The 18,328-nt window shown below is 43.1% G+C and overlaps 1 protein-coding gene across 1 annotated transcript in view; it reads left to right on the forward strand.

The window, feature by feature from the left end:
• Positions 1–18,328, forward strand: part of ASTN2 (astrotactin 2) — a 208,859-nt gene that overhangs the window by 81,158 nt on the left and 109,373 nt on the right. Inside the window, exons 7-9 of the mRNA XM_015817424.2 lie at positions 469–553; positions 2,377–2,451; positions 3,560–3,697. Of these exons, the coding sequence (XP_015672910.2) occupies positions 469–553; positions 2,377–2,451; positions 3,560–3,697 (298 nt within the window). The remainder of the gene's footprint in view (positions 1–468; positions 554–2,376; positions 2,452–3,559; positions 3,698–18,328) is intronic.

Below are 18,328 nucleotides of genomic sequence, written 5' to 3' on the forward strand. Positions count from 1 at the left end.
GTAGCATCATCAGTGCTAGAAGGGAGTGGGGTTTGTGGAGAGGAGGAGGAGGAGGAGGATAATTGTGGGGTCCTTGATGCTGTCTAAGCTTGATGGTTTTCTTGCAGATGTTTCATGACCCAACTAGGTAGCATCATCAGTGCTAGAAGGGAGTGGGGTTTGTGGAGAGGAGGAGGAGGAGGAGGATAATTGTGGGGTCCTTGATGCTGTCTAAGCTTGATGGTTTTCTTGCAGATGTTTCATGACCCAACTAGGTAGCATCATCAGTGCTAGAAGGGAGTGGGGTTTGTGGAGAGGAGGAGGAGGAGGAGGAGCCAAAATCGCAAGACTACATCCGGTTTACTTTGGCCATGTCACATGTGTGAATTAGCAATAGAAATTGTGGTGGTTATGTCAAGGATTACCTGTGCAACTCTTGTCCAAAAATGCAAGCCGGAGCTGGACATTTCAGGTGTGCTCTCTTTCCAGGTGAATGCAGCTGCCATGAAGGATATGCTCCTGACCCCGTACATCGACATCTTTGTGTCCGCAACACCTGGGAACACAGCGAAGGGTGAGCATGCTAAGGGTCTTCTGGGGCAGGGCCCAAAGGTGGGAATCTCCAGGGAAAAGAGGATGGAAGGGATGGGAAGGAAGACTGAGACCCAACTTCAAGGACAGCATTAGAGCGGCATCTTTGCGCAAGGGGACCAGACATTTCGGAATTACTGACCAGAAAATCTAGCAACCCAGCAAGAATGTCATGTTTAATCAGGTGCACAACCCTGCTCCCCAAATTCTGCCTTCAGAATCAGAATAGAGCTGGAAGAGACCTTGGAGGTCTTCTAGTCCAGCCCCCTGCTCAAGCGGGAGACCCTCTACCATTCCAGATAGATGGCGGTCCAGTCTCTTCTTAAAACCCTCAGTGATGAAGCACCCACAACTTCTGAAGGCAAGCCATTCCACTGGTTAATTGTCCTGACTGTGGGGAAGTTTGTCCTTAATTCCAGGTTGCTTCTCTCCTTGATTAGTTTCCATCCGTTGTGTCTTGTCTTGCCTTCTGGTGCTTTGGAAAATAGGTTGACTCCCTCTTCTTTGGGGCAGCCCCTGAGATACTGGAACATTGCTGTCATGTCTCCCCCAGTCCTTCTTTTCTCTAGACTGGCCATCCCCAAATCCTGCAGCCGTTCTTCATAAGTTTTAGTCTCCAGTCCTTTAATCATCTTAGTTGCTCTTCTTTGCACTTTTTCCCAAAGTCTCAACATCTTTTTTCTAACATGGTGACCCAAACTGGGTGCAACATTCCAGGTGTGGCCTTCCTAAGCGATACAAATAAAGACTTAGTAAGGCCACACCTGGAGTACTGCATATCCAATGCCTATCCAAGTGGATTTGTTTGTTTATGTACATTTATTATCGAAAAAACACCAACCATTAAAAAAACCCCACCACAACACAGCAGGAAACATTGAATCAACAGGCATCCTAGGCTAAAATACTCTACTAACAAAACCTATCAAGCAAAACAGGGACCATTAAACAGTGACAAACTTCAACCCCAGGCCTGGGAACGGAGCCAAGGGTTGACTATGCCTCCCAGAAAGCAGAAATTCAAAAACTGGTTGTTAAACAAGATTGCACGCATCGGGAGAGGCAAATGGATGAGGTCTTTAATTAACCATGTTTTGATGTTGTGTAGCCTTGCCTTTGGGGGGGGTCATTCAAGGGTGCAAGGAACACCCCATTGTTTGCCTCGGTTTAGCTCCTTTGAAATCTCCTTTCCAGAAGGAGATTTAAGTATAAATAATGCATTAAATGTGTATTTATCAAAGATTGGCTTCGGGAGCAAAGGAATTACATTGGGGCTGTAACTCAAAGCTCAAAGCTAGAGTGCACAGAGTTGCAAGCTAGGAATCTTGGCTTCAGTGCTACCCTTCCCCAGCCAGTCAGCAAAGGATCTGTTTTGAATGCCACCGACAATCATTCTGATTTACATGGACCGACAACGGCTCTGCATAATGTCAACTCTGAAGTCTCAAGGAACCATTAAAAGTTAAACAGCAGGAGAGGGGAGCCTTCAAATCGCATTTCAATACCACCTTAATCTATCAATCCATCAACAAGAGCTATAAGGCTTGAGCGGGACAATAAATATAATTAAATATAGATAAGCTGCCAATGCATTAGAATGCCATAAATAAATAGCATAATTATGGAGAAGTGGGGGAAAAAAAGAAAGGATAATAAGCTATTTTGGCCCGAAGATGAGAAAATGATGTGACACTGAGTAATGTGGTTATTAAGAAGGAAATGGATTTGCTTCTCCTGGCTTCTGTTTTTAAATTCCACCCCTCCCGTGTATAATGACTGCTTCTACCTTGGGCTTGTTTCCACCAGCCCCTGGCCATACACAACTCTGGAGAGAGGCTATGATTTGGTAACGGGTGAACAAGCTCCTGAGAAAATTCTTAGGTGAGTCATGCAATCGGTTTGGTTCACGTTTTGCTGTCTATCTACCCTTTCTTGGTTTGGGTGAGCAGTTCAATTCCAGAGATTATTGTGGGGTCCTTAATGCTCTGTGAGCACGGTTGTTTTCTTGCAGACATTTCATGACCTGGCTAGATAGCATCATCAGGGATGGGGGGTTAGTGGAGATGAAGAGGAGAATAGAGTAGAGTAGAGTAGAATAGAGTAGAGTAAGAAATAGAAATGGATAGAAATGAATAGAGTAGAGTAGAGTATAGAGCAGCAGTTCTCAACCTGTGGGTCAGGACCCCATTTGGGGTCGATCGACCATTTCACGGGGGTCGCCAAACAAGGCTGTCCGCCATTTTTTTGTCCACCATTTTTTTTGTCCGCCATTTTTTTCCCCTTTTCCGGCGGGTGCCTTACCTCCCTTGGGCTGGGCCAGCTGGTGGTCGGCCTGCTCCGTCTCTGCCGCTTGCCAGCTACGCCTCGGCTGGCACAGGGGGCGGAACCACGCATGTGCGGCGCTCCCGGGCAGGGAAAGTCCTTGACTTACGACCGGTTGGGTAGTCCTCGACTTACGACCGGTTTAGTCCTCGACTTACGACCAGTTTAGTCCTCGACTTACGACTGGTTTAGTCCTCGACTTACGACCGGTTGGGGTCACGGCATTAAAAAGGTTGAGAACCACTGGTATAGAGTATAGAGTATAGAGTATAGAGTATAGAGTATAGAGTATAGAGTATAGAGTATAGAGTATAGAATAGAATAGAATAGAATAGAATAGAATAGAATGGGACCTTGGAGGTCTTCTAGTCCAGCCCTCTGCTCAAGCAGGAGGACCTGTACCATCTCAGACAAGTGACTGTCCAGTCTCTTCTTAAAAACCTCCAGTGATGGAGCGTCCACGATTTCGGAATACAAGCTGTTCCACTGGTTAATTGTCCTCACTATTAGGAAGTTTCTCCTTAATTCCAGGTTGCTTCTCTCTTTGGTCAGTTTCCATGACTTCACATTTTGAGATTCTGTGCTGAGTCTTGGAACCAGAAAGTCCAAAGTTCTCAAACTGGCATCGTTCTTGGTCTTCTGCTCTCATGTGTCTTCTTTTTTGAAGGTCTACCTACAGCCTGGGCCAAGGTCTTTGGCTTCCTGTGAGCAAAAGTTTTGTGGTTCCACCGGTGGAGCTTTCAATCAATCCATTGGCTAGCTGCAAGACGGATGTCCTTGTGACGGAAGACCCAGCAGATGTAAGGTAAGAAGGTCCTTCCTCAACTCTTGGTGCTGAAAAGGTCTCAGCTCTCTGGTAGCTGAGACACCCAATACTGAAGGTGCCACTTCAACTGTAAGTTTCTCTCGCTACTTGGAAAACAAGCCAGATTTGTTTGCTAAGCTCCGTTTTGTGTTCTTTCATATCCGTGCTAATGTTCACTCAGCTGGAAGACTCTTTAGCTATTCTGGAAATGTGTGGAATGTTCCGGTATCTCAGGCAATAATTTAGATCTTCTACTTTAGACTGAGTTCAACTTTGTTCATTCCATAAAGCACATAACTGGGAGCATTAATAGGGGGATTTGAAGATTAGAGTATTGTTTAGTTCAGCCTGTTGACTGCTTTTTTCTTCTTTTTTTCATATATATGTCTATCTATCTCCATCTCCATCTGTCTGTCTGTCTATCTATAGTCTGTCTTTCTGTCTGTCTGTCTGTCTGTCTGTCTGTCTGTCTATCTATTTATATTCTATCTATCTGTATTCTATCTGTCTGTCTTTCTATCTGTCTGTCTGTCTGTCTGTCTGTCTGTCTGTCTGTCTGTCTGTCTGTCTATCTATCTATCTATCTATCTGTATTCTATCTATTTTCTATATCTTTCTATCTTCTATCCTATCTATCTATCTATCTATCTATCTATCTATCTATCTATCTATCTATCTATCTATCTATCTATCTATCTATCTATCTATCTATCTTCTATCTATCTATCTTCTATCTATATCTACTATCTATATCTATATTCTATCTATCTATATTCTACCTACCTACCTACGTACATATCTATCTATCTATCTATCTATCTATCTATCTATCTATCTATCTATCTATCTATCTATCTATCTATCTATCTATCTATCTATCTATCTATATTCTATCTATCTGTCTGTCTGTCATCTATCTATATTCTCTCTCTCTCTCTCTCTCTCTCTCTCTCTCTCTCTCTCTCTCTCTCTCTCTCTCTCTCTCTCTCTCTCTCTCTCTCTCTCTCTATCTACACACACACACATACACATTTGTAAAAGGGGAGGAGAATTTATTGTGTTTTTCTTTTCTGTCAGCACTCAGCCAGGGTGGAGCCTACCTGTTAAATGTTAAAGTTAATGGACCACTTTTCCCTTCTTTTTTGTACACTATTATTAAAAAAAAAATAACTGGGGGCATGCATCCCTAACTGAAAACTAGACAAGGTAAATCAAAGAGATAACTGACAAATTGTCCTTAATGAAGACATCGTTTTTTTCCCCAAAAATGTTCTCCAAATCATGGAAAAACGTCATCTTCTCAAGAACATCCCGGTTTTAGAAGGGATGAGCTGGAGATCCAGATCCAGCCAGTTGAGACATGCAGCAAGTGCTGAATTATTCAGAATTTAATAAACGTAGGAATAAATATTTGATGTGAAATTATGGATGCTTCTACAAATATCTCAGGAATGAAAGACTGATCTAATGTTAGCATTAAAACTTGAGCTGCTTTTCCTGGCACAGCATTTATTTTCTCCTCCTCCTCTTCCTCTTCCTCTTCCTCATGATCGTAAAAATAATCACAACCACAACTGTCTTTTTTTATACCTGTTGTGTAGGCCTCAGTCTGGATCTTAGCATTGATCTCCCTCTTCAAAGCTGTGCTTCACCATATTTAGACACAACCATTCTATTTATCAAGCCAACAATTGCTTTATGTATTTGAATAAGCATCCCATAATTGACAGCTATTACTGGGTGGGGAGCTTGCGTCTTCTAGTAAAATATACCTGGTACAGGTGTAATCTTTAATTCCTTTAGGTTCCCTCTAGTGTCCAACTTTCAAAGCTTCATCCTATTGTGTGTTTCTTTTGAGTACTCAAGAATTTCCCACAGAAAGGATTCTCACCATTAATTTCAAAATCTTATTTTCAACCCATCTGGACCCTTCATGCAATTGTAACTTTTTAAAAGTCCCTAAGTTTATATTTAAACTTCTTTCACTAAGGATGGAAGGAAACTCACTCCTGCATGAGCAGGGGGCTGGACTGGAAGACCTCCAAGGTCCCTTCCAGCCTTATTCTGATTCTGATTCTGGAGACTCAAATAGCTCTTCCAGCTTGAACATCAACATTGGAGAATCTTTGACCACATTCTTGATGGTTTAACGATTCTTTTTTTTGAGTCTAGGGCTTCCTTTTTTTTTTAATCCTCTTCTATGAACTAGATCATTTTCTTTCTGAGTCAACTCTGAGGGCATCCTTTTTTGTTCATGTGTAATCTACTAATGGCCACCTTCTATTTTATTTCTTTTTAAAATATATATATAGAGAGAAAGAGCTTGACTGGAAACCTTTCTGTGCCCCTCCAGACTTCTGATTAGCCTGACACCTTTGCCCAGGGGAGGGGTCATTCTTTCTCTAGAGTTTAATGGAGGAAGATTGCTAAGCATCTTCTACTGAAGATTTTTTTTATAGCTCTCACAAGAACGGGTCATGCCACGGCCTTCATGTTTTAATGAAGATAGTTGGAGCAGAGCTTTGATCTTCACTGAAGGGCAGCTGAGATGAACAACAATCTGCTTTTAGTACCACTTTAGGCAAGAATGCCTCCCACGCCCTTTGTTAAACATTTGCCAAGCGGGTTTTAACGCAGGCTTTTGTTCAGGCCTGTTATTGGATGCTAAGAGAGGACCAGTTCAGGTGATCTATTTAGAAGCAATTCAGTGGGGCGATGGAGATGATCCAAGGAGAGAAGGCTGAAGGAGCATGGAAACGGTTCACGGAGAAACTGAACAGTGGGGGTTTTTTTCTCTCTCCTTTCTTCTTCCCTCGTTTTTCTGCTTGGTTGTGTGAACCCTGGTTTTCATTCCTAGCCTTTTATCCAGGTCCAGCGAGGGAACCTGCAAGGAGCCCAGCGGGACCCTAGCTCTAATTCGATAAATGAGAACTGGGTTTCTTCCAGCTCATCTGGAGAACGCAAGTTGGTGTAGATGTTCCAAGCAAATATTATTATTAATAATAATGATGATGATAAAGTTGGAAGGGACCTTGGAGATCATCTAGTCCAACCCCCTGCTCAGGCAGGAAACCCTATACCATTTCAGACAAATGGCTGTCCAGTTTCTTCTTAAAAACCTCCAGTGTTGGAGCATTCACCACTTCTGGAGGCAGGTTGTTCCACTGGTTAATTGTTCTCACTGTCAGGAAGTTTCTCCTTAGTTCTAGGTTGCTTCTCTATTGTGAGATGCTCGGTGGGATTCGAGCATAGGAACATTGTCTCTCCTTTAAAGGGTGGGGTTGAAGGAGTGAAGATTCTGCTCCTCACAATTCGGTCCCTCTTTTCTTCCAGAGACACAGCAGTTGGATAATAGCCTCGCTTTGCATCCGTTGGTAATAGAAATTATAGTCGAGTTTTGCTTGTCTTCTGCTGACTGGCAGATGGTAGCTTCCAAGTACTTCAGCCATAAAAGGAAACAAATCACTGGATAGGCATATTTGGATAGACAATGGCACTGAAGTGACAGTATCCCAAGACTTAACTTTTTATATGCTGAATGCAGCTGCAACATCTGGAGGGTGTACAGCAGAGATGGGCAATGTTGGAAGGACAAGGAGTTCTCTCTGAAGACCTGACGGCAACGTACTCAGAGTTTTCTTCTTTCTCTTTGCTCCTGCTATCTGTCGTGGCTTCTCTTTCTGGCCTACTTTCCTGGGATCTCCTGGCAGTCTCCCCTCCAAATGCTAACCAAACATAACTCTGCTTAGCTTTTAGAGACAGAAATGGGACCACTCGCTGTAGTCCACTCGCTGTGGCCAGCTCGTCGCGGCCAACTTGCCACGAGACAACTCACTGTGGGGTAATTCCACGTGGGATAACTCAACACACACAAAAAGTTATCCGCCACTGTTTCTTCAACGTTGTTTCCATTTTTGTAGAAATGGATGAAAATGAAAAGAATGTCGAAGAACGGATAACATTTATCGTGTTGAGTTTGTTCCGGGGTGAGGTATCAAAGATGCTTTTTCACGAGGCAACTGGACTTACTTGTTTTTCCTTTGAAGACATTTCGCTTCTCATCCAAGGAGCTTTTTCAGCTCTGACCGGATGGTGGGGAACGGAAGGATTTATACTCCTTGCAGACAGCTGGTCATTTGCCTTCTTTTAGAGAGTCGCTGAGGCCACTTGGAGGTTTTTCTGTGTCCTCGGGGTCACCTGAGTAATGCAAATGGGTGTGGAGCCTTCCTGGAACTGTTGAAAGGACTGTTTTGTAGAAAGGAGATAGATGATGTCCTATCCCTCCCCCTCTGTTGAGAGAGGGCTGTTCAGTTTTGAAATAGATGGCCTCTTTGACCCCTCTTTCAAATCAGTGGTCCTCTCTATCCAAAATGTGGACTTTGCTGTCTTTTTAAATGCAGATGGACTGCATTTTGGACAGAAATGTCTTCAAAGAAAAAAAAGAAAGTCCACCTGCCTCATGAAAAAGCATCTTTAGGACTTTAGGTGCTTAATTGTTCCTCCGATCTATGCCGATCTATGAATGTAATAAAGATTTGATCTGATCTGATCTGATCTGATCTGGCTTGACTTGACTTGACTTGACTTGACCTGACTTGACTTGACTTGACCTGACCTGACCTCACTTGACTTGACTTGCTCCAATGATCTGCACTCTCTCTGGCTTCTCTTCCATTCAACTCCGTTACAAGAGAAGAAGAAACTTCTTTTTTTCCAGATTGGGAAATAGCAGAATCCAGGTAGGCGGCATGTTGATAGCAAGTTAGCTAAACAAGGAAATTGTATTTTCCACAATTTGCAGCCTCTTTGGCTTCTCCTGCTTCTCTTCTCTTCATTCCCAGAGACAAGCCCTAGCAGTGAGTAAAGAAATAGAAACAATGGGAACAGAAAGTTATTTCTTTGCTGTCAATTCATTTGAGCCTGCTTGAAAGAAAATGTGACAAGAAAAAAAAAACCAAAAACCCAGCATGGCATTAATTGAATATTTCTAGTGTAACTTTAGCTTTGAAGGAGCACTTTCATCTCTGCCATAGCCTCAGCCTGGATTGTACAAAACAGCAGATCTGTTAGTGCTTTGCAGACAAAGGAATTAAGGGCGAATGAAAGTTTTCCTTTGGTGCAGGGCGTTTGGGAAATCTAGAATCTGAAGAAAATACATGCGTTATTTGCGCTCCCCTGACACGCTTAGCTGGTCCCACGTCAGCATTTGTGGTTGTGTTTGCACAGCATGTGAAGTTTGCTTACCTGCTCCTCGTCGCTTCGTTGTGTTCTTAGCATATATGTTCCATCAGGTGTATTGATGGTCCGGCGCCTTGACAAATGAGACGTTGCAGGAACCGATTTAAACATTTGTCTCAATGTAGCCATTGAGAAGATGGATTGGAAGCACGGATAAAGCCATCACATCTCTGCCTTTCTCCCCTCCTCCTTTTGATGGGATTAAAGCCTGATTTAAATCCTTGCCAAGGTCTGTGCAAATGAGGATTTGCTGACCTGGAGGGGGTTCTTTCTAATTGCTTTGGGCTCTCCCCAGGGAGCTGGAGAGGAAGGGTGTAGTGAATTAATGTGAAGGAGATTGCATCCTCAGGAATTAGGGGGTAATTCTTAGAAATTAATGACAAATCTCTTTGTGGATATATTGATCCTTTAAACATATTGTTTGTTCAAGCAGCAAGGGCTGCCTGCTGATTTTCAGGAGTGTCACCCCGTCTGTCAACGCTGCTAACACCGGATGTTTTTGCATTGACAATAGTTGGAAATGTAGCCATTTTCTTCCTTTCTCTTTTAGAGTTAGATGATGCTGGGGAGGGGGGATATGAATGAGAGTCTAGCTAGTCATAACAACACTGAACCTAGCGTGAGAATCAAGGTTGTTGAAATTAGAGCTGATAAAGAATTGGCGGGCTGGAGATCTGGAGAGGAAGCCCACCTACCCCCCCGACCTACGTACAGTTGCGGACCTGCGCCTTTTTCGCCGAGCCCTGAAGGCCCATCTATTCCGTGCGGCCGGCCTGGCGTAGTTTGATTATGTTTTAGTGGGGGTTTTGTATGGGGTATTTTTAGAGCAGGCCTGTTATTTAATTTGATTTTAGAACAGAAACTATTTATTTATTATTGTGGTTTTTAGTATCGCCTGTTCACCGCCCTGAGTCCGTAAGGGAGATAGGGCGGTATATACATTTAATAAATAAATAAATAAATAAATAAATAAATAAATAAATAAATAAATAAATCGAGCTAATTGGGGAATGTGATTTATGACTGCAAATTGAAGGAGGGAATTGTGCTTTGATACTATGTGCCCAGGGGAGGGGAATTCAGTTGTTGGCTTCGATTATGTAGGTGCCGATATTATGCTACTCGAATAAAAGATTCCTTAAGGTAAACAATGCCTCAAAGTTCTTTTGAAGAGTTTCATCTGTCGGAACCATGACACCGTCTTCCCATAGAGGCAGAAGAGCGATTAATGTGCCGGATCAGTGGTGTCTATAGAGGATTCAAAATTCAAGATAATGGAGGTAATAACAGAGATAGTGGTCCCAACCATATCATTATAGAAACATAGAACACTGGCAGCAGAAAAAGACCTATGGGTCCATCAAGTCTGCCCTTTGAGTTTTTTTCAATTTTTATTTTTGTCAGATGATGGACATATGTTTATCCCAAGCATGTTTAAACTCATTTACTGATGATGCGCCCACTGCCTCTCTTGAAAGTTGGGTTCAATCATCCGCGACTCTTTTGCTGAAGTCATGCTTTCTAACATCCCAAAGCTGCTTTTTTTCAAGAGGCCACTGGACTTCCTTGTTTTTCCTTTGAAGACGTTTCGCATCTCATCCAAGAAGCTTCTTCAGCTCCGACTGGATGGTGGGGAAATGGAAGGATTTATAAGCTTCAAGTGGCCTCAACGACTCTCTCAAAGGATGCAAATGACCAGCGGTCTGCAAGGAGTATAAATCCTTCCATTCCTCACCATCCAGTCGGAGCTAAAGAAGCTTCTTGGATGAGAAGCGAAATGTCTTCAAGGAAAAACAAGAAAGTCCAGTTGCCTCATGAAAAAAAGCATCTTTGGGATAGCTATGACCTGGAGGACTGAGAATCTCCATAGACATTTAGATATGCACTTTCTAAGGTTGCATTTGAATTTCCCTCTTGTCAGTTTGAGGTTATGCCTCCATGTTCTTGATTTTTGCTTAATGTTGAAAATACTGCCTTCTAGACCCTTATTCACCCCCTTTATCATCCTATAATCCCAGATCAATTAATCAGTGGAATGGCGTGTCTTCGGGGGTTGTGCGTGCTCCATCACTGGAGCTTTTAAGTAGAGATTGGACAACCACTTGCCTGGAATGGGATAGGGTTTCCTGCTTGAGCAGAGGGTTAGACTAGAAGACCCCCAAGGTCTCTTCCAACTCTGTTATTCCTTTGTTCTCATATTTGCGGGGCTGCCCCAAAGAAGAGGGAGTCAAGCTATTCTCCAAAGCCCCTGAAGGCAGGACAAGAAGCAACGGATGGAAGCTAACCAAAGAGAGAAGCAACCTGGAACTAAGGAGAAATTTCCTGGCAGTGAGAACAATTCATCAGTGGAACGACTTGCCTCCAGACTTGTGGGTGCTCCATCACTGGAGGTCTTTAAGAAGAGATTGGACAGCCACTTGTCTGAAATGGGTACAGGGTTTCTGCTTGAACAGGGGGTTGGATTAGAAGACCCCCAAGGTCCTTTCCAGCTCTATTCTGAATTGGAATATTTCCTCAAGGATATATAGTTCATCTCTTCTACTCTGTTGTCAAGGTTGACTTTTTCATTACAGCACATCCCTCCCCGGGGTTTTTTTTTTAAAGCAGAGAGCTGTGATTGCTAATCTGTTTTTCTTACCTTCTTCTTCCACATAAATCTAATCTGCCACTTTACAGCATGGTGTCCCAACCCCAAAGCTGGCCCGTCTCCAAATACATTGAACATTTCCCCTCTTTTGAAATTTCTTCTGTCAACCCACAGGAAGATTGCTGAGAACAAAACAAATTAAGGGAAGCCAGCTCTCCAAATTACACCACTGGCAATAATCACCATTATTCTAATTGCGAGTGTACGGAGCACTTTACTTCAGAGCATTCCCCCCCCCCCAACAATTTCCATTTATCCTTCTTCTTAAATTTCATGCACTTCACCCAATAACATCAGTGTAATAAGATAATCTGTGTCAGTGAAGAGCATTCCTCTCTTTTGTGCCCACTAATTGGGGCAAAGATGTTTGCTGGCTGTAGGAACCGGCCACCTTTCTAGATTTCCTGGAAGTTGCAATTAATCTATGAATTAGATGTTTTTTTTATCACAGGAGCAGGCCCATAACTCACTTTTCAAACCCTCTGGCAACTAGGATAAAGTCCGAGAAGGGGACTGATTTGGTGACTGTAAGTTGGAGGAAGTCATGACAGCAAATCTTACCCAAGGGATGGAAATCAAGGCATTGATTTTATGCCTTTATTTGGCATCTGGCGAAAATGTTAAAAAGCACATCACAATTACTTTCTCAAGGAGCAAATATGAAGCCATGTACTCTAGTTACAAATTCTTGGAGGTCATCTAGTCCAACCTGCTTTCCTGCTCAGGCAGGAAACCCTATACCATTTCAAACAAATGGCTGTCCAGTCTCTTCTTAAAAACTTCCAGTGTTGGAGCATTCACCGCTTCTGGAGGCAGGTTGTTCCTCTGGTCCTCACTGTTAGGAAGTTTCTCCTTAGTTCTAGGTTGCTTCTCTCCTTGGTTAGTTTCCATCCATTGTTTCTTGTCCTGCCTTAAGGTGCTTTGGAGAATAGCTTGACTCCCTCTTCTTTGGGGCAGCCCCTGAGAGATTGGAACACTGCTATCCTGTCCCCCCTGGTCCTTCTCTTCATTAAACTAGACATACCCAATTCCATCAACCGTTCCTCGTATGTTTTAGCCTCCAGACCTATAATCATCTTTGTTGCTCTTCTCTGTCCTCTTTCTAGAGTCTCAACATCTTTTTTACATCGTGGTGACCAAAACTGGATGCAGTATTCCAAGTGTGGCCTTACCAAGGCCTTGTAAAGTGGTATTAATACTTCATGTGATCTTGATTCTATCCCTCTGTTAATACAGCCTAGCACTGTGTTGGCTTTTTTTGGCAGCTGCAGCACACGGCTGGCTCATATCTAAGGGATTGTCCACTAGGACTCTGAGATCCCTCTCACTGTCACACTGTCTGCTTTGGTACACCACAATTACACTCCAAAGAGGAAAGCTTTCCTCATTTGTGGAGGAGACTAGCTCATCTGCCTCCCTAAAGTGTAGGAATCTCACACTCGGACCACAACACAGAGTCAACAAATTCTTCCATAACGGCAATCCTTGTGATCTGCTCTTCTTAAAACATGTCACTATGAAAAGACCTCAGGAAGACAGTCCTTCTAAGATCAGCCATCCAAATACATAGACATCTTAGGTCAGGGGTTGGCAACCTTGGCTCTTTTATGACTCCTGGACTTCAACTCCCAGAATTCCTGAGCCAGCCATGCTGAGGGGACAGGGAGAGGTTTCCAAGCTGAGCCATGCTGGCTCAGGAATTGTGGGAGTTGAAGTCCAGGAGTCATAAAAGAGCCAAGGTTGCCTATCCCTGTCTTAGGTCAAGAATTCCCATGCTTAATTCCCCATCTTGAACTGCTCTGGGGTGATTGACAATTCTGTTTAAGCTCATGCCTGCATCCTTTTTTGGGAAAAATCCACCTTGTTCCTGAATGCAGTATCTAATATCTCACCTGATGGCCAAACAGATGTTGTGAGAAAATGAGCAGTTCATGGTTTCTAGCAGGTTATCCAAAAAAAAAAAAAGGGGGGGGGGGCTCCATTTATATTCTGGGAATCATCATAGAGATTGACTGCCCCGTTAGCAGGCATTGTGAAGAAACCCTGACAACAATTAACAACTCAACCGTTCTTATTTGCTGGTCTATCACAGAAGTATTCAATCAAAAACAAAAATGTAATTTCCCCGACACTGCCATTTAGCATGGAGAGAATATTCCTTCGAAGTTTTAAATAGACTAATTAAGAAGGAAGAAATACAGGGAGCAAAAAATTATGAACAGTACAGTTTTAATAGGAAATTATCGAAGCGGATTAATAATGCAATAACCATTTTTCTAACAGCTGTCTGTTGCTTCGCAGGCCAGGGGTAATTAAATTAGCCACAAAAGGTTATTCAGATTAGGTAACTGGGTTAAAACCGGGAGACTTTTAAGATTTGTGGGCCGGAATGTGACGAAGGACACCATATCCAATATTTTACAGGCCAAAGGATGAAAATATATATTGGAAAAAGGTGATGGTGAACTGTGTCCATATGGTTGCCAAGAAAACTACATGGATTGGACTATGCCACAAACAATAAAGAAGAATCTTTGCAGCTCAGGGTTGGAATGAGGGGTCGTTGGTGCTCTGTGAGCTTGGTTGTTCTCTTGCAGACGTTTCATGACCCAACTAGGTAACATCATCAGGGCTAGAAGGGAATAGGGTTTGTGGAAAGGGAGAAGAGGAGGAGGAGGAGGAGGAGGAGGAGTGTGGGGTCCTTGGTACTCTCTGAACTTGATTGTTCTCTTGCAGATGTTTCATGACCCAAACTAGGTAATATCATCAGTGCTAGAAGGAAATAGGGTTTGTGGAAAGGAAGATGATGATGATGAGGAGGAGGACTGTGGGGTCCTTGGTACTCTCTGAACTTGGTTATTTTCTTGCAGACATTTCATGACCCAACTAGGTAACATCATCAGTGCTGGAAGGAAGTGGGGTTTATGGGAAGAGGAGGAGGAGGAGGAGGAGGAGGAGGAGGAGGAGGAGGAGGAGGACTGTGGGGTCCTTGGTACTCTCTGAACTTGGTTATTTTCTTGCAGACATTTCATTATCCAACTAGGTAACATCATCAGCATTGATGATGTTACCTAAACATCTGCAAGAAAGCAAGCAGTCTCAGAGAGCACCATGGACCAAACAGGAGTGGGGCTGAACTGGCACGAGACTTTACTTGGATTTTCAAAATTCAGTACAACCTCTCTTCAAATCTAATAAAACTTATGCACTAAACCAGGGCACCTCCATTGGTCTTCAATATCTCCCAAAGTCTGTTTTTCCGTATTTCCTGAGATGTAGCTTTTCTCCCAAAGAAGGAGAAAGGAGAAACGTCAAGCAACAGCCCCGTTTATCTTAATCTGTTATACCAGCGGGTGAAATTCCTGATGCTAGGTAAGGACCTGCCCATGGTTAAAAAAAAATAAAAATAAAATCAATATAATTAATTTCGGGCAATAAGCCTGAAATAAATTGCATTTCGGACTTGACTTTTACTTCCCTTTCTCTCTGATGGGCTACTTGACCTCTTGAACCCTCTTGAAGTCTCCATGCTGGGTCCATCAATTCGTTCTTTCTTCTGCTCATCTGTTGCCCAGACATCAAACTAACACGGAAGGGATGTTTTGAACCTCCCTTTGGTTCTGGGTTAATTAGGTGGAAAATGTCTCCTACCGCTCTTACTGACGCATCCAGGGAATTGTTTCGAGATCTGTGGGAACCCATTTTCTATTTTTTTTTTTAATTGTTTCCCTTGCTACTGAGGAATAACGTCTTTAATAGGTTGAAGCAGGAAACATTTACAGGGAATAGCTCCCCCTAAACTGCCGTGAAATCTTTAGCTGCTGTTGGGGAAGAATTAAGATCCCAACTTGTTAGCGTCTCCTTGTCGGTTAAGTCCATTCCCACCTGGGTAATTATGGCGGTCTTGCTACACTGACACACTGTTTTAATAGGCCTCCCTCTCTGTGATTGCAAAACTTAGCTTTAGGCTATTAATTAAAAAAAGTGGAGGAGCGGAATCCGGCTCTTCAGTTAAAGATGGAGGCTGCTGTGTTGAGTAGGGCAAAGTCTACGTGTTGGAAAAAAGTTTGTTTTTAAGGCTGAGGCCGTTAAACTATATGGGAGTCTAGACCCCCGTTCTCATGAAGGTTGTGGTGTTCTCTCATACCTGTTGCTTCATCAATCTGCAAGGCAGCTGTCGGGATTGTGTGAAGGTTCAGTCCCGCGACTTATATGAAGGCAATTAGCTCAAATTCTCTCTCCCATCTTCACAAGGAACTGTCATCAGCTGGTTGATTGACAGCCAGGGTCTTTGATTCCATTTGAAATGATTTGGATGCGGTTCATGGAGTTGACAATCGCCCGGGCAAAGATGGCCTTTCCTCAGATTAATCAAAAAATGTAAATCAGATTGAACGGGATGCTTCTGAAAAAAATCTTTCCAAATCGAATCAGACACTAAACTCTGGGGTAGGGAGGATTCTTCTTCCACTTAAGATAGTTGAATACTCTTTGTTATCCATTATATTTATAACTCATACATTTATTATACTAATTGTAATAGTTAATTACATTAATAATGATTATTTTGGTTATGTCAAGGTTCTGACTGATGAACCCAACTGAGCAAACATCTTCAAGATGTTCTGATCTCTTAATGTAAAACTTTATTGAGTTCATCCCTTTGGCACTAATGAAAGCAAAACCAGCTCTGGAAAGACCCCTATAGTAAAAGCATTGAATTCTCCCTCCTCCCTCTGGGTCAGGTGATGTTGCCCAATCAAGTGGGAAAATATCGTTATGAGAAAGCATCTCTAGGTCTGGCCAGACACCTGGTGTAACGGCCTTGAGTCTCTCGGTCTGGCTTCTTAATCTTGGAAGTCTGCATTCCGAAAGTCTCTCCTCTCCCCATCCCACGTTCGTTGGCAAGCTGAGAAGCAATATTTGCCGCACCAGCAAAACCGTGCTTCGAAACACAACAGATTATTCTGATTGGTTGCAAGGTCAGCCAGATGTTTAGACAGCATTTGGCATTTTCGACCACCTGTTGAGTTTTCCCCAAGGACCTGGGATGGGCAGATGTTGTTGTTTGATGGTGTAAAATGTATCAGTCTCGAATTGATGGATGATTTTTGTCAATGACAAAGATGTTAGCGGCAAAAGGGAACCAGGCTGCCAAAAAACACAATGGCTGGACACCATCAAAGGTGACACCAGCCAGAGCATAGAAAAGCTCAAAGACGTTTTGAAGGCCAGATCAGAAGACGTGGAGAGACCTGGTCCATGGAATCGCCGAAAGTCAGATACGACTGAATGGACAAGCTCCTCCTCCTTCTCTTCCTTATCTTCACCACCACCATCACCATAATTATCTAGCAAGCCAAAGGAAACCCACAGGGCCCGTGATACCATTTGTGTGAATGCATGTTGTATGATTTCGAAGCTTCCGTGTGTGAGAGGACAGTTTTGAAGGAGTGCCGTCCCACCTTCCCATCAGCAGAACCCAGGATGCGTATGTCTCCAGCGCATCATCCAGACTATGGAAAGATTGCATGATCCTATGGCTCAAAACTGTGTTTGGTGTTGTTACATCCAATGTGTATTTATTCAGATGAAAATGAACTTCTAATCAGAAGAACAGAACAACAGAGTTGGAAGGGACCTTGGAGGACTTCTAGTCCAACCCCCTGCTCAGGCAAGGAACCCTACACCATTTCAAACAAAAAGGCATGGGAAAAAAGACCAAAAAGCATTCTGTTTCTGGGGGAGGGAGAGAGAGAGAAAGAGAGAGAGAGAGAGAGAGAGAGAGAGAGAGAGAGAGAGAGAGAGAGAGAGAGAGAGAGAGAGATGACAGACAGATAGATAGTAGACAGATAGATAGATAGATAGATAGATAGATAGATAGATAGATAGATAGATAGATAGATAGATAGATAGAATATAGATATAGATAGAAGATAGATATAGATAGAAGATAGATTTAGAATTTTAGATAGATATAGGTAATTTCCAATTACCTGCCACGTCTGCTTTTCTTTCTCCAAGTGTCTTTTCTTGGGCTTAGTGGCTCTTTTTTAAAACAAAAAAAACAATTGGGAATTTGACGGAGACAGTAAGTAATCCCTCCCCCACCCACTTGAGTGTTTGGCTGTTTCACTCTTGAATGTCCCCCCCCCAGCTCCTAGGACTCCTGCCTTCTAATCCCACAATTGAAAACCCTGCAAATAATGGCAATAATCAAGGTGATGGCAAGCGTTCAGAGCCAGCTTGCTCCCAGCCACCATTAATGAGAATAAGTGGAAATTTAATTCATAATAATCGTCGTCACGCAGTGGGGTTTCCAGTGCCCATCTTAGGTCTGCGAGGCCAATTACTTGCGAAGCATTCAACTGAATTGTGTCCCCCCCCCTCCACCTTCCCATCCTATCCCACCCTCCTTGCCGGTGACTTTAAAGCTGGTTTTGCCTAAGCTGTTTTGTGTCAGAGATTTACAGAAGGAAAAATGGCACCTCGCACACAATTTCACGGCGATGGGGCACTGCTTATTACGGAATTAGCTTTTGATTACAGTGTCTCCAGCAGATTAGCAAGGCTGGCTCTTGCTTTTTCTCTACGTTCCTCAGGTGGGGGCAGAATATGCTTTCCATACATTAAATAAGAACAAAACCTCTGCGCCCAACTTTCAAATAGACACAAGGCTCGGTGTGTGTGTGTGTGTGTGTGTGTGTGTGTGTGTGAGAGAGAGAGAGAGAGAGAGAGAGAGAGAG

Source organism: Protobothrops mucrosquamatus, unplaced genomic scaffold (assembly GCF_001527695.2).
Source record: "Protobothrops mucrosquamatus isolate PMUCROS unplaced genomic scaffold, P.Mucros_1.0 scaffold587, whole genome shotgun sequence".
Taxonomy (NCBI): domain Eukaryota; kingdom Metazoa; phylum Chordata; class Lepidosauria; order Squamata; family Viperidae; genus Protobothrops; species Protobothrops mucrosquamatus.